The following is a 15,583-nucleotide window of genomic DNA, read 5'->3' as shown; positions in this document are numbered from 1 at the left end:
TGGGTTCTTTAATGACCTGGAACCAAAGTCAAGGGCTGGAAAGAAAGTGGGGGAAAGGGGTGCCAATTCTGTCACAGCAAGACACAGTGGTGCCCCGCAAGACGAATGCCTCGCAAGACGAAAAACTCGCTAGACGAAAGAGTTTTCCGTTTTTTGAGGTGCTTCGCAAGACGAATTTCCCTATGGGCTTGCTTTGCAAGACGAAACGTCTTGCGAGTTCTTGCGAGTTTGTTTCCTTTTTCTTAAAGCCGCTAAGCCGTTAATAGCCGCTAAGCCGCTAATAGCCGTGCTTCGCAAGACAAAAAAACCGCAAGACAAAGAGACTTGCGGAACGGATTAATTTCGTCTTGCGAGGCACCACTGTAGTCTTCTCTTTTAAAAAAGAGAGAACAAATTGAGAGGTAAAAGTGGCAGATCCTGGGCACTTATGTCTAGAGGGTTAAAAGATGCAGTGCCATCAAGAATTTGAGACAGGCCAAGTTCTGGACCATTCCACCCTTTGCTTTAAGGTGGTGCCGCTTCACTCTGCAGTTCCTTGGCAGGTGTTGTGGCTGCAGGATGGAAGCATCTGCAGCACCACCTCTGTAAAATCAGGTACTTACATGGCCGTTCTTGTTCTTCAGCTCCCCGTGGCAAAGCAGCACTTTGCTCGTTTCGATTCGTGGGTCTCTCTGCTTCTCGTCGAGGTACTCCAGCTTGTCAATGTAATACTGACATTCAGACTCCCCTTTCTTCAAGTTGATGTCAGAAAGGACTCCCTGGATTATGGAGATCTAAAAGCAAAGGGTCCACCAATTAATGCTGCTTGATAACTGAAGTCGGGCAGCGAGAGCACAGGCCTCAATACAGGCAATGGATTGAGAAGATATATGGGACAGGGCCTTACTCAACTGAGTAAAGGTAAAGGGACCCCTGACGATTACCACAACACAAAACAGAAACAGAATGTTCAATTGCTTGAGCCAAGCAGGACTGCCCAAGACGTTTTGGGGCTGGGGTAGAAACACCAACTGGCAAGTGGAGTACAACACACAAAGCAGTTTCCTACAAAACTGCACCGTGCTGAGCAGAAGCCCTTGGAAGAGCACTGCTTTGTGCTTGCAAAGCTCCCAACCCGTTTCAATGGGACTTGTGCAGGAGAACTTCCTGGCAGCTGGAACCCCCACGAATCAGACCTCTCCCTTTGCTTTTGTGCCTGGTGTTGTTGGGCCTGCCGCATTTAACAACGTATTTAAAAGAATGTCAACTAGTACTAATTGAGAGGGGCCATTTCCACCTAATCTGATCCATCATTCAACAAACTGCATTTACTTTTTACTGCAAGAAAGAGACAGTTTGTAAGGTGGGACTTGGTTTTAAAAAGGTACTTTACTATGGAAAGAAGATTCCAATTAAACATCAGGAAGAACTTTATGACAGCACCGTATTTTTCGCTCTATAAGACGCACCAGACCACAAGACGCACCTAGTTTTTGCAGGAGGAAAACAAGAAAAAAAAATATTCTGAATCTCAGAAGCCAGAACAGCAAGAGGGATCGTTGTGCAGTGAAAGCAGCAATCCCTCTTGCTGTTCTGGCTTCTGGGATAGCTGCGCAGCCTGCATTCGCTCCATAAGACGCACACACATTTCCCCTTACTTTTTAGGAGGGAAAAAGTGAGTCTTATAGAGCAAAAAATACGGTAAGTGCTGTTTGACAGTGGAACGGACTCACTCGGAAGGTGGTGGACTCTCCTTCACCGGAGGGTTTTAAGGAAAGGTTGGATGGCCATAGGTCATGGATGCTTTAGCTGAGATTCCTGCATTGCAGGGGGCTGGACTAGATGACCCTTGGGGTTCCCTTTCAACTCTACAATCATTAATATATTAGAAGCTCTGTGCAGAGAATCCCCAGGCACTTACTGCTTCTTCCAGAATCTGAACATCGGGGTGATCGTTGGGTGTATGCCTCAGGATTTCCTTCAGGAGGAGAGGGTACTTGACCAAGCGACTCCGAGGGATATCCAGAAAGCTCCAGAGGTCCAGCTTGCGGCTGAAAGGAGATTCAAGGCACCGCTGGAGGAAGTCCTGGACTCGGCGGTCTTGCTTCTTCTGGTCCAGGAGGGCTTTAGCTGCCAGCTGGTTGCTGCAATAGGCCTTGTACGCATTCAGCCCTGGTAGCTAGAAAAGACGATGCAAGGGCATTTGTAAACTGCTGCTTCAGAACTGCCGCCCCCTCCCCACTTGAATGAGTCAGGCAATCTGCTAGGTGCACGACAGTGTTCTATATGAATGTGAGGAATTCCAATTATGCAGCTCCCACTGTGGAGAATATAGCAGGGGGAGAAGAAAGCAAGGGGTACATTCCATAGCCAATTCCTCTGGAGTTCATAGCTGCCTTTTGGTTAAGTGAAGCCCATCTACCCTCACGTGAAGATCTTCAAAAGTGCAAAACTTATGAACTCCATCATATACCGTACTTTTTCAGCCTGGAGTGCTAATATACCTGTTCACAGTTGTAGTGTACAAAGTTTCTTTTAGCACGGTTTATTTCAAGTGCCCAGGTTACTTCATACAGGTTATCTCAGTGACCCTTACACAACAGCCCTGTAAGTTAGGTTACTATCATTCTCATGTTGTAGATGAGTAACTGAGGCTGGGAGGAGGCGAATAACGTGAGAAGCAGGCCTCAGATGTTTCTTGTCATTGCTCATCTCAAATTAACTGGCAAGCAACCAGACAGAAATGCAAGTCAATTCGGCTTGAAAAGTTCATTATGCAAATGAAATCCGGAGCAACACACATCAGCTTAATTATAGGATCTCATGACTTTCCAAAGCCAATGTTCCCATGAATTTTGGATGGTTGATCTCCCGTAAGGAACAGAGGGAGAGAGATCCGAGGGTTACTCACCCATTTCACAAGAATGGGTCCAATTTGCTCCACTGTCCCATCTGGCCTTGTCGCTTCCCCCAACCTTGCCAGAAAGTCTGCAAGATAAACACAAAGGGGATTGGTACCAGGACACTCTTTGCAACATACACATTTTTTAAAAAAATTCACATTTAAAACAGTAATCAACGCAAGTGCAGAGTGCTGGGGATGATGTTCAAAGCCTTCCACCTATGCACCACAGAGAATCTATCTTCTCGTGTGGCTTTAGATCTGCAGAAAAACCCTAATGCACATCGCAGAAGAGGTCTGCTGGAGGAGCTGGCCAGCGCTTCTCTCTGCAGTGGCACTCAGCAGCACTTTGCTGGTGTATGAAACAGCCCTCGCTACGGACAATTTACAGTCAGGTAAAAACTTGACTGGACGCGGGTGGAGCTGTGGGTTAAACCACAGAGCCTAGGACTTGCTGATCTACAAGGTCAGCGGTTCGAATCCCCGCAACTGAGTGGGCTCCTGTTGCTCGGTCCCTGCTGCTGCCAACCTAGCAGTTCAAAAGCACGTCAAAGTGCAAGTAGATAAATAGGTAAGCAGGTAAACCGGTGGGCAGGTAAACGGCATTTCCGTGCGCTGCTCTGGTTCGCCAGAAGCGGCTTAGTCATGCTGGCTACATGACATGGAAGCTGTGCGCTGGCTCCCTCGGCCAATAAAGCGAGATGAGCGCCGCAACCCCAGAGTTGGCCATGACTGGACCTAATGGTCAGGGGTCCCTTTACCTTTTAAAAACCTGAAGCTTTCAGAAAGCTTTTGCCATAGGCAGCCCTGTGCTGCCTGCACATGGAATTTTATGTCAGTATTTTGTGGCAGATGCATTATGGTTTTAACATTTTATAGGCCGGTTTTTCGAGCTACTTTGATGTGACGGGCAGAGAATGTGGCATGTTTATGTGAATTCATGAGTGCTGGAGGTTTGGGGTTTTTTTGGAGATGGGGTGGAGAAGCTCACCTTCATGCAAAGGGATATAGGAATCCAAGTCCCCAAAGATGTGAGTGAGCTCTTCTTCAGACATGATGGACAGCTTCAGCATGGGGTCATGGTATGCCTGTCAACAAGAAAGGATGGGAAATTACAAAAAAAGAAAAAGAAAAAAACAGCTTGACAGGGCATTGCAGTGCAGCTGCACGGTTTGGAGTGGGGGGAAAGGGTAGTGACAGAGCCATATCTCAATGGTAGAGCACATGTGTCACATGCAGATGCTTCCAGGTTCAGTCCCCAGCACTGGTCTCCAAGGAGACCTGGGATAGACTCAAACACCAGAGCGCCACTGCCAGTAAGCAGAGACAGGGCCGAGGGTCTGGCTTGTTATATGGGCAGCCTCCTATGGGACTTTCCATCCAACAGGATTGCGACCTCCAGGCAGCTGAAGCAAGAGCTCCCAGAGCACTTTGTGGCTGCGGGATTCACTGCCCACAAAAAAGGCAGGTGCACCTGCTGACTGTCGGGCTGGGAAGGGCAGGTGAGCCCTATAGTTGAGTTCTCTCCTCTTACACCTTCTCCCCTCCCAAATGCTATAGCTGCAATTCCTGCATTGCAGGGGGGTTGGACTAGATCAGTGTTTCCCAACCTTTGGTCTCCAGCTGTTTTTGGACTACAACTCCCATCATCCCTAGCTAGCAAGACCAGTGGTCAGGGATGATGGGAATTGTAGTCCAAAAACAGCTGGAGACCAAAGGTTGGGAAACACTGGACTAGATGACCATTTCTAAACCACTTTGTGTTTTTAAGAAAAAAAACTCAAAGCAGCTTGCTGCACATTAATGGTATAACCTGCCACAAAGGTGCTGCTTTGAGATTTTTTCTTAAAAACATAAAGTGGCTTAGAAATGAAAATATTATTATTATTATTATTATTATTATTATTAAAATTACCATGTGACTTATTTCACTGAAAAACAGAAATTGGCAGGGGAGCAACCAGCACAACTAGTTCCACAAGGAATACATTTCTCCATTGACCTTTAATGGAACGAGCAAAGTCCAGAAAGTCCGAGGCCTAATCCAGGATATCCAGTGCATTTAACTGTTGCAAAGTGGGGGGGTGGGGAGCTTACAAATATATTGACTTGCAGTGTCATCAATATAAAGAAAGCAGAGAAAGATACTAACCTTTCTGGCAAGCTTCAGGTCCTCAATCAAATCCTGCTCACCCCGAGACATTTCGTAGATCGCCTGTGAACAAAAAGTGGGAGAAATATCAGAACTGTCTCCATTTTATTGCCCTAGAAATAACAGCTGCTGAAGTCAAGAATGTACCACTTCCGGGTTTCGGCGGTTTTGCTGACCACAGACTATTCCACTAGCCACTTATGTTGAAGCAGAAGCAAAGCAACAGCCAATCAAGCCCCACCTGTATAGCCCAAACTGTTTTGATCAAGAAGCCAGCCGCTCTGCAGCCCAAGAGGTGGGAAGCTCAGCCGTTGAGCTGCATCCGCCCACCTGGGCTTAAGGGCCAAAACGGAAGGGAATGGCCTGAATCATTGCTGAGAAAAGTAAACTCCTTGTCATGAAAGGAGGCTTTGAAGCTGCGAGATCATGCCAAATCAAACATTGGGACGCGTTAGACTTCAGTGTGAAGTGCTGAACTCACCCAGAGGGCTGAACTTTGGCCCTCTTTTTCTCGTTTGCTGCTCCAGTCATTTGTATTAATGCATAACTTTGGTCTGGATCACCAGCTAGGATGAGTCATAAAGCTGGAGTTTCAGAATTAATCATTTTTTAATGCCCAATACGAAGTATATTGTCTCCTATGTTGGGGCCTTGGCCAGGGGGAATATATTATCAGTCAAGATTCGGAGGGAGAATTTAATCTGTTTTTTAAGGAATGTGGCGGGACAGAATACCTTCCTTTTGTAGAACAGAGTTCTTCAAAACTCTTCCACCACTATTTTCTACGCACTGAACAACTGAGGCCTCCTCCCTCTCCCGTCCTCCCCCCCCCACAAGCTGCATCACAGAAATGCAAAACCAGAGAGCACACTATTTATGCAATCTTCTTCTCATGTATCTACTTGCCCAGTTCCTTTGCCTTATTCCAGGCAGCAAAGTCATGCCTTCTGCAGATCTGGGGATATGGTGGTGGCAGGAGGTTAGCTGTCATACATGGGGGGCTGGAAACATGATTGCTGCCTCCTGAACACTGGGTGCTTCTCTTTACACTGCCGACAGGTCGTCTTAACACGCCTCCGGAGACCATGAGGACTTAGAAACATATTGCTCTTTTCCCTCTCAAACAACAGCCAAGATGCTCAGAAATCCCAATTCAGTGCTGAATTCTAACAGCCCCATCCATCTGGGGCTGGCTTTTGGGGTTGCCCCACTGGAGGCATACCTCTTGGCGCTTGATTTCTTTGGTGCTCAGCGTCTCTTTCATGTTGACATCCAACGTCTCGGACCAAAGCACACTGTTTCTTCTTTTCGGTGGCGTGGGGGCAGCTGACCGGCTGCACAGTTTCTGCGCGCTGCCTGGAGATTTGCTCTCGCCGCGAAGAGAGAACGACTGCAGGACAACAGGGTGGGGGAAGGAGATGGTTTGCATTCGGTCGTGAACCTTAGGAACTTAGGTGTATTTTAACAGACGCTGTACAGAAAAACAGCCGCGAGGCATTTCATGCCAACCAGGGATGTTGCACAGCCCAGCAAACTGCACAATCACCACAACAAAGTCCTGGTCAATGCAACAGCCTCTTGAAGAATGCCTGTGGAAATATCCTTAAGATCAGGCCCACATAATCTGTCACAAACCCACTCATGCAAGCCAAAGGCAGCTGCATGCTAAGGAAGTGACAAATAGGTGAGTTGTCAAGTACCTAGCAGAACGCCATGCCCTGGAGGTGGAATCCAAATTGCGCAGGCCTGCCTCAAGAAACTTCACCCTTAATGGCTTCAGCAACCAGGGTGTGTGTGTAGCTAATCCAGGCACCACAGAGACTTGAGAGATCTAATTTGCCAATGCCCTCTTTTGCCTAACCCTCCCCCTTCCCATACTACAGATTTTGGATAGCTGGAGAGGGTTGGGGTTAAGCAGGCTGAGAATCTGGTTTCAAGTACATAAATAGTGTAATTCTACCTCTCCCAGCTCTGGTAACATTAACAAGCCATGGGAGCTGTGTTCTTTGTGGCTTGAAACAGCACTAGCATCCAGAGCAAGGAGTATTTACACAGTTGGGGTGGATGGTATATCTTACATGACAGGCTTCGCTGAGGTCACGTTTCTATTATGAACAGCCGGGTAAACTCAGACTGCAGCACATGTTGCAGTATGTCACATGCAGCCATCAAGTGTTGGCACAGGCGGCAATCTAATGCCCACCCCACCCCCGGACATTGGCCTCAGTTTATAGGCTACTCCTTATAAAACTGCACCAAGGTCTTGACTGGGCCATCTCTCCACAATTATCTGCAAAAGTAATCACGGTGAAAAGAATTCTGCATCCAAAAGCATGCAAATTTCATTTGTTCCAATGACTTGCTTATAGGTTTGTGCAGAAATGTGGACTACAAGGCAGTTAGGACACAAAATGCCAGTTGGTATGTGGAAAAACTGAATTAAAATATTTGCGGGGAGGAAAAATTCTAAATCCAAGTTCTGCAACTGTAAGAACTGAGCAAGTTTCTATGTCCCCCTCACCCTGTGGTTTCACTAGAGGTGCTTGGAGAAGAGAAGGAAGACAAAGAAGCCATTGATACCCTCAAACATCCACTTCAATTTCCCCCCTCGGGACCCATGAGGACTATAAACTTGCTCATTAAAAAAAGTAAAAAGAGGAATATGAGGCTCGGTTCTGCAGGCTGCAGAAATCCTTTCTTCAGCAGAACTGTGGATAATACAGTGGTGCCTCGCAAGACGAAATTAATCCGTCCCGCAATTCTCTTCGTCTAGCGGTTTTTTCGTCTTGCGAAGCAAGCCCATTGACAGCTTTGCGGATTAGCGCTATTAGCGGTCTAGCGGCTTTTAGCGATCAGCTGATAAGCGGCTTAGCGCTTAGGGAAAGGGCGGAAAAAAGCGGGGGGAAACGCGGGAACTCGCAAGATTTTTTCGTCTTGCGAAGCAACCCCATAGAGAAATTCGTTTAGCGAAGCGCCTCCAAAAACGGAAAACCCTTTCGTCTAGCGGGTTTTTCGTCTTGCGGGGCACCACTGTACTTACTCCATAGTCACCCCCCTCCCAACAATTGCAACATCAAACCCACATGCTTATCTACTCTCTTACCTGTATTGTCTGTCCAAATCTTCGCACTGCACCATTTCTCACAGGAGAAATCAGGTTTGCCAAGGAGGTGACCCGAGCCAGAGGTCGGACGCGCTTATTGCTAGGCTCCTGCAAACAGATGAGAGAACAAGTTGTACTGACTGTTTACTCAATTCTTAGTGCGCTGACAGTGTCCAGACTCTCTTGGAGGAAGGGGATAAGGACTGCACAGAGCATCAAGGCACTCAATCCCAAAGCACACAAGCCCCATCAAAAGACAAATATATTTTGTTTAAACACTAAAGTTATAACCATAGTACAGACCAATTGCTCAGGTTAGCAAGAAGCAAGAATAACAAAGTCCACTATAGCTGGAACAAACAAAGTTGTTTTCAGGGCCAACTTTTTTTTGGCCTGTCCCCCAGGGAGAATGAGGTGTGAGGTTTTTTTCTGAATCTGCCCCTAAATCTATGCTGGGTGTTAAAATAAAAATTATCATGACAGTCTGAAGTGTCTTAGTAAGACAGGCCACCACAGCAAAGTACACGAATAAAGGAAGAGACTAGCTATCTAATGAGAGGTGTGGAAGAAGGAAGAGTGTCTCTGCCCTGGAAGATGACTCCAGTTTGCTAGAAGCTTGTTCACACACAGAAAGGTTTGTGTGTCACTGGCAGTCACCTCCTGTGTATCACTACAGATGTGCTGCTACCACTGCCAGGCAATGTGCTGGAGGCAGAGAGCAGGGATACATCCTTGCATTCCTATGCCTCTCTCAGAAAGGCACTCAGATTCCCAAAGCAAGAACAAGGCACAACTGTGCATTGAGAGAGAGAGAGATGTTCAAAGGCCTGAACTAAAGAGAAATAGGCTGCTCAAATACCTTAGGGCTGCATAGCTGAGGTCTGTGTCATTGCTAGGGCTGACTTTCAAGAGATAATGTCTTAAGGTATTGTAAAAGTCTGTCCCAAAACAGTAACTGCACTTTGAAGTTGCAAGAACAGGGATTTCCCCTCCCTTGGAAATACAATCGTGATCTCATCAAACTCCCCCCCCCTTTTTTTCAGATTTAGGCTATCAATTCCAACCCAGCTTCCCTTCCCCAATTGATTTCAAACCCTTGGGCAGGATCCTGTTGCTTTGTCAGTTTTGGTACAGCACCCACAATCGCAGTGGCCTTCTACACTTTTATTTTCGATGGGGAATTGACAGGATGCCGTAATTTTACAAGAAGCCAGAGCAGAAGGCAACCTCATCACAAGACTGTGTTGTCAGCCGGCTCTATTTCACACTAGAAAAGGGTCAAGTTCATTTGATGTTTTCAATCCAGGAGATTTCTCCTAGAGAAACCAGAAAGGTGGAAGCTATTGCCATGGGGATTAAAAGTGGGACCAACTTCATTCTTAGGTGCACAGATAGTAATGGTTGTTGGGGGGGGGGTTGGGAGTTTACACATGCTGCACAGAGGAAGTGGTAGGACTAAAAAAGGAGAAGGACTGAGTCGGTCGGGCTTTACTGTCATGTCCAGGAGTGACGATTCAGAAATAGCTCTGCTGGAGTCCGTAAAGCACAGCCCCAGCGAGCAACAATGCTTTGCTCTCCCATTAAGATACCAATGAACACGGAGGAATGATGTCATGAATTCCACAGAGGGGGGTTGGGGTTGGCAGAGTGCAGGATCCACTTTCAAGGTGAAGCAAGGAACATGCACATTGACAGCCCTTCTGACAGAGGAAAGTCCCATCACTGTTTGCTTGCAGTTTCATAATGTATCTCATTTGGGGGGAGGGGGGAATGAACACACACAAAAAATCTACAGTATGTGAAATTGTTTTATATAGGTTACTTTGTTTCATAGGAAGCAATGCACACAAAAAAAGAAATAAAAGTATGCCATTTTCATGTCCATGGGTGTATGCAGAACTCCTTTCATACAAGCCTCCTAGGTCACCAAAACTCATGACAGATAACCATGTTTCCTGTTTTATTTGTTCTTGCGGTTAAAGCTGTGAAGCAGGGTGCCGTTATTTCCAGTTCACATATGTTGAACAGAGGCTTGGGAGCCAAGAGACTCACCAGTGAATGTAACCTGTTTACTTTGCTCAAGAGGCAAGATTTCAGCTACAGCCTAAAGACCAGCTCCTCCCACCGTGTCTAGCCCAGAGAAGAGCAGGTTGGGGTTGGGTCTGGGAGTGCCCCATTTTATAGCCTTGGGCAAGTCACTCTTCCTCATGTGAATGTTGTGTGCAACAACTATCTGAAAGGGGTACTGCCAATATAAAGCCCTCTGTAAATAAAATACTATATTAATGCCTTAGGTGGATGAAGCGAACTTAAGTTTGCACTAAAAAAGAGGACATATTCCCCCACACTTGCTCAATGTGGAATGTATTACGGAGGGTGCTTTAGTTTGTGAGCCTGAAAAGGTAGACTAGACATCGATTCTTTTAAAAAAAAAATAAGCAAAAAGTGATGATGATAATAAAAACAAGAATGAGTTTTTCATGGTGGCGTCTACATTCTTTAGGCACTACAATGCATTCCACAGCTGTGCTGCAACATGATATTTCAAGTGGAGAGTAAGGAAAAGGTTTACATGGGTATATGCTGAATTCAGCACTGTAAAATAAGGTAGAAGAGGAGCACCCAGAAGCTAGAGCTCTGCAGAGGAAAAACTAAGAACTGGCAGGCAAGCTTCTTTTCTCAAGGGCCTGTTACAGGCATGTATCACAGCACCATGCTGTTGGTGTGTACATTAAGTTTTCATAGATGCCTGTATAGCACAGCACTGCCAATGTGAAGCACACACATGTGGCAAGGCTGGCAAAAAAAATTCCCTTTTTTTTACAGAGCACAAAGGATTCCACACACACATTCCCAATAGGCTTAGGTTGCCACTCAACTTCTTGGCAATTTCATTCCAAATCAGACAGACACTGGGCAGAAACAAAACTGGTTTTCTTCAGATTGGGGGGAGAGGAACTTCCTCCCTCTTCTAATTTTCTTTAGCCTTAAAAAAAGGAACAACACCCCTTTTAGACAATTATTGCTCTTCTGGAAACCTCTGTGAACAGGCAGACTGCATACATTTTGAGTTCACTGTTCTCACACCGAAATAGTTCACCAAATATTTTTAAATTGTCTTTTGAGCAATTTGTTCATTGTTCCTGATGGCAGCTTTGAGTTTCGGAGTTGCAGCAATGGAGAGCATGACTGAACCAGTTTTTCAAGTTGTGAATTTTAAAGAGAGCATTATCTGACATCCTTGCCTGCTCTCGTGTAGAAAATAGCCTTCACACTTCAGCACAGAAGCAAGCAGAGAAGAGAATATAAAATACTCTTCCAGAGGCTTCTTTTGCTTCAGAAAACAAACCGGTCACGTTCAGATGAAAGCTTTGAACTGAACCTGAATGCCTCCCAGGCAAGCAAGTCGAAATGCTGAGAACACCTGGGAAACATAGGCTTTCAGTTAATGCCAAATGAGATGCGAGCTGAAGAGCTCAGGGGCACAGTTTTTATACCAGCTGCCTGGGAGAAGAAGCTGACACTTGATAGCCACATCTGGAAATTCACTTCTAAGACTAAAGTCTGATCCCACAATATGCTTCTGTTTGTAGTTAGATATCCATTGGAATAGACCACGTAGGTGGTTCCTCAGCACTAATCCAAAGGTGCCCATGTGACAGTCGTTTCTCTCCACCATTTTGCCATATCCAGGGTAACAAAGGATTTAGGACTATGAAGCTGTTCATCTCTGAACCCAATAGAGAAACTACAAGGTTACTCTGGAAGCAGAGTAACAAATTTATGACTTAGACGTAAACCCTATAAACATACTGGTGAATCAATAAGGAATCTGACATAACCTCCACTCCTCAAAACATCACCGACATCTAATTTATGGAGTCTCTTTCATCAAGTCAAGATGTTAATCCTAAGCGCCTGTGTGTACATTTCTAATGGCATTATCTATTTGGCAAGAAGAGCAGCAGCTCACTACATCTATTAATATCCACTTTAGGAAAGTTATGGCAACATCCCAAATTAAGACAGGTTAACAAATGGCAAAGAGACACACCCTGTTGTCTTCAATTCGGCCATCTCAGGCAGTACATCCAAGCTGCGTTCAAGACCTATATAACCTGTCAGGACTCACAGTACTGAACCTTCAGGTTGGCAGATAACATAAAAATGGTTTTTTGCCCTGTCCTCCTAAATTAATAAAGTCTCCTGTACATGGAACATCCAAACAGACAAATAAAGGTAAGCTTACTGAGAAATATCCTGAAGTTTGTTTTCAGTTGGTATATTTCACCTCCACAGCTGCCAAAAATCCTTGCGTGTGTCACACCAGAATGTTTAGACTCAACTTCCAAGTTCTGCCTTATTAAAGCCGAACTGTTGAATCATAAAGAAACCAACAATGCTTCCGGACAGGATGTCATATGTCACAAGGCATCACTTATAGCAGTCTTGACTTTTGAGTTCTCATAATTCCCACCATCCCACCAGAAGACACCTTGAGGTATGCATTTCAGCAGGATTAAAGTACTTTCGTTATGCCTCATATCGCCTGGTCCATACAAGCAATAATCCTGTAGGAATGTCTTGGAGACCAATTTACTCAAGAGTAAGGGAAATGCCATTAAAGTGTACAACTAAGCACCCACAGTGGAGCTTGATCCCTTGAAAACGCATACCTGAGACTAGTAACCCTACTGGCAGTCCATGAAATACTGTAACTCATTTGTGTCCGCTTACTCCATTGCAGGATACATACACACAACATCACAAGATTGGGAGGTGGGCGGAATTAATGTAAAAGAGGAACAAGCCATGCTAAACTCAGAAGGTTAGGGGGAGAGGAGAGAATGAGCAACCAAATTCCACTGACAAATGGCTCAGTTGCTTCAGGTTCCTTAAATGGTAAACGGATGGAGGGGGGGGGGGAGCTTATTTCTCTTTTTTGTAATCATTTTTATTAAGTTTCCAATTTTACATTTCAAAACAAACATTTTACAAACTTTAGAATATCCAAAGACTTCCCTTCTTCTCCTTCCATCGTTCATGTCTTTGTCAGCATGCAACTTTAGATAACATGCATAATATTTTAGGACTATACAGTCCTGGCTCCTCAACATCATTGCTATAAGCAGTCCCTCCCTCTTAATAAATAAAGCAGGGTCAATGCCTAGACCTCAACAAATACCCAAAGGGTTTCAACACACCCCAGCAGCTTCCTTTTAACAGGAAAGGCTTGAGACACACACTTGGCACCCTAATTAAGGAGTTCAGAACTGCCTGCCGCAATTACACCTTTCCTTAACAGCGCCCAGCTGTAAGAGAAGCTTTTCCTGAAAGGGCTGTGTTAAGTCATGCTTAGCTAGCAGCTTCAAATAAAGTACACAAGACACAAAAGTACAAACAGTACTACTCTCTACTCACTGACTCACACCTTAGCCTACGGAGAGCAACCCAGACACTCCGACGGTTTTCACTCTCTTTTGCATCTCTCCCAACAAGCTGACGACATTTATACAGGACTTCCACGTTTGCCTGCTACAGGTGACTTCATTTCAGTCATTTTTAAACAGGCAGGTTTAGGAGCAAGGTGCCAAACAAATCAACGCTTCCAGCTCTTACACGTGCAGCGTAATCCCTTGAAGGCTTACTCTGAAGCAAACCTCCTTCTGCTGAAAAGAGCGGACTTTGGGCAGCGCTTTGGGCAACTCTGCAGAACCGTGCCACTTAAGAAAACCCTCTATCGTTCTTCCGATTGCTTAAGGCTTTTTACGCACGCCTTACCTCTTGTTCCCTGAAAGACTGGTTCTGCGCATCTATCACCCGAATAGTCCTCTTAATGGGGAGCAGCCCCCCGGCGTCATCGTGCGCCACCATAGCCCCTCTTCTTTTCCAAGGCTTCCTCGTGGTTTGTGCCGACTGTAATCCGCCCTCCCCAGCCCTGAGACGGCGAGCGAGGCGGTTACTCAGGCACGATCTGGCCCTCGCCGCGCTCTGAGCTCTGCTGGGGCTGCAGCAACAGCTCCATCCCGCTTCCAGGTGACTCACGCAGACGCGCTCTGAGCCCGCGGCTCCGAGGAGAGGAGTCCAAGAGGCAGTGGGCGGGGCTGGTGGGCGGGGCTTCCTGGCGCCCGGGAGCCATTGGCTAGCCCGCGGCTAAGGGGCCCGCCCAGCCGTCTCAGGTTCCCCACGGCAGGGGAGAACCGGCGCTGGACCACTGGGCTGGAGCCCCCTGTAGGAGGTATCCTGAACCGCCGCAGCACCAGGGGAGACGGGTTTTGCGTGTACAGCCCTCTCTTCAGACGTGTGCCTTGCACAGGAGGACGCCAAGGGAAGGCTAGCGTGTTCTCCTCACTTGCAACAAACTGGCAGCCTGGAAACGTAGGAAGAAACTAAACTCTAAATGCTGAGATCAGAAGCCTTTGCAAAACCAACCCCTCGCGAAAATTGGTCGACGCGATCCCGAGGAATAAGCTTGCAAACCCCGTGCATGTTTTACCGGGCGGCGCTTACTTGTAAGTAAACGGGCTTGGCTTGTGAATCGCAAAAGCAAAGGCTGCGAGCCTAACCGTGTCTACTCATAAGTAAGTTATTGAATCCAGTGCGGCTCACTTCCAGGAAAACGGAATTAGGTTTGCAACCTAACCGGCAAAATAAATGCACGGGATCGCGGCCGGGTAACCCGATCCAGTGCATGCTTTCGCAGAAGTAAGTTCCGCCAAGATCCGTCGCACTTTACTCCCAAAATAGGTTTCACAGGGTGTACTGCAACACATACTTGAGGGTTAATTTCCGAGTTAACATGCATACGGTCGGGTTGCACGACGGCAATCCTATGCACGTTTACTTCAGAGTAAACCACGCTGACCCCCCCAGCAAAAGTCAAGTTACACAGCAGGAAAAGGATGCACGTATCTGGAAGTAAACCCTACCGGTGGCTGTGGGATTTGCTTCTGAGCAAACAAGCATAGGCTCAGGTCAAAGATTTATTGCTTAAACAATGAGACTTCGCAAGTAAGTAAACAAGAGTCGTGGCACTTTGCGGGAGGCGGAACTAGCTACGCAGATCGCTCTTTGCAAGAGGAATTTGTGGAGGCGTCAGGTTTCTCACCTCTGCGCGACAAGTGACACCTGCTAAATGCCTGCTTTAAACACAACGTTTTTGCATCCTTCACACCTGGGTTATTCCTTTTTTCCCTGCGTGGCACGTTTGATGCAGCTTTATCGGAACTGTTTGGAGGGACTCGCTAGAAATCCAGAGCGCCTCTACAAAAATGAGCTTTAATTTACTGTATGTGCAAGTATTTTTAAGAGTGCAGCAACAAACTCCGCTAGTAGTAGTGCTAATTCCAAAGCAACTGAAGTTCAAGCACAGCACTTGTGCAGCTTAGGGGAAATATGAGGCTGCAGTTTTGGGAACACTTACTGGGGAACAACTCCCAAGTCAGAT

At 46.4% G+C, this 15,583-nt stretch overlaps 1 protein-coding gene across 2 annotated transcripts in view; it reads right to left on the bottom strand.

The window, feature by feature from the left end:
- The window catches only part of NET1 (neuroepithelial cell transforming 1), a 67,907-nt gene that overhangs the window by 3,999 nt on the left and 48,325 nt on the right, over nucleotides 1-15,583 (bottom strand). Inside the window, exons 1-8 of one of the 2 annotated variants that reach the window (XM_081879903.1) lie at nucleotides 13,918-14,199; nucleotides 8,137-8,244; nucleotides 6,256-6,423; nucleotides 5,034-5,096; nucleotides 3,873-3,969; nucleotides 2,891-2,967; nucleotides 1,901-2,158; nucleotides 603-773 (exon numbers count right to left, since the gene is read on the bottom strand). In XM_081879903.1, the coding sequence (XP_081736029.1) occupies nucleotides 603-773; nucleotides 1,901-2,158; nucleotides 2,891-2,967; nucleotides 3,873-3,969; nucleotides 5,034-5,096; nucleotides 6,256-6,423; nucleotides 8,137-8,244; nucleotides 13,918-14,010 (1,035 nt within the window). In that variant the 5' untranslated portion in view covers nucleotides 14,011-14,199. Of the gene's footprint in view, nucleotides 1-602; nucleotides 774-1,900; nucleotides 2,159-2,890; nucleotides 2,968-3,872; nucleotides 3,970-5,033; nucleotides 5,097-6,255; nucleotides 6,424-8,136; nucleotides 8,245-13,917; nucleotides 14,200-15,583 lie in introns of those variants that run through there. The other variant, XM_081879902.1, reaches the window with a different exon arrangement.

This window comes from Podarcis erhardii (genome assembly GCF_964252035.2).
Source record: "Podarcis erhardii genome assembly, chromosome: 10".
NCBI lineage: Eukaryota > Metazoa > Chordata > Lepidosauria > Squamata > Lacertidae > Podarcis > Podarcis erhardii.
The sequence above is the reverse complement of the archived record's forward strand: the minus strand, read 5'-3'. Positions and strand labels throughout refer to the sequence as shown.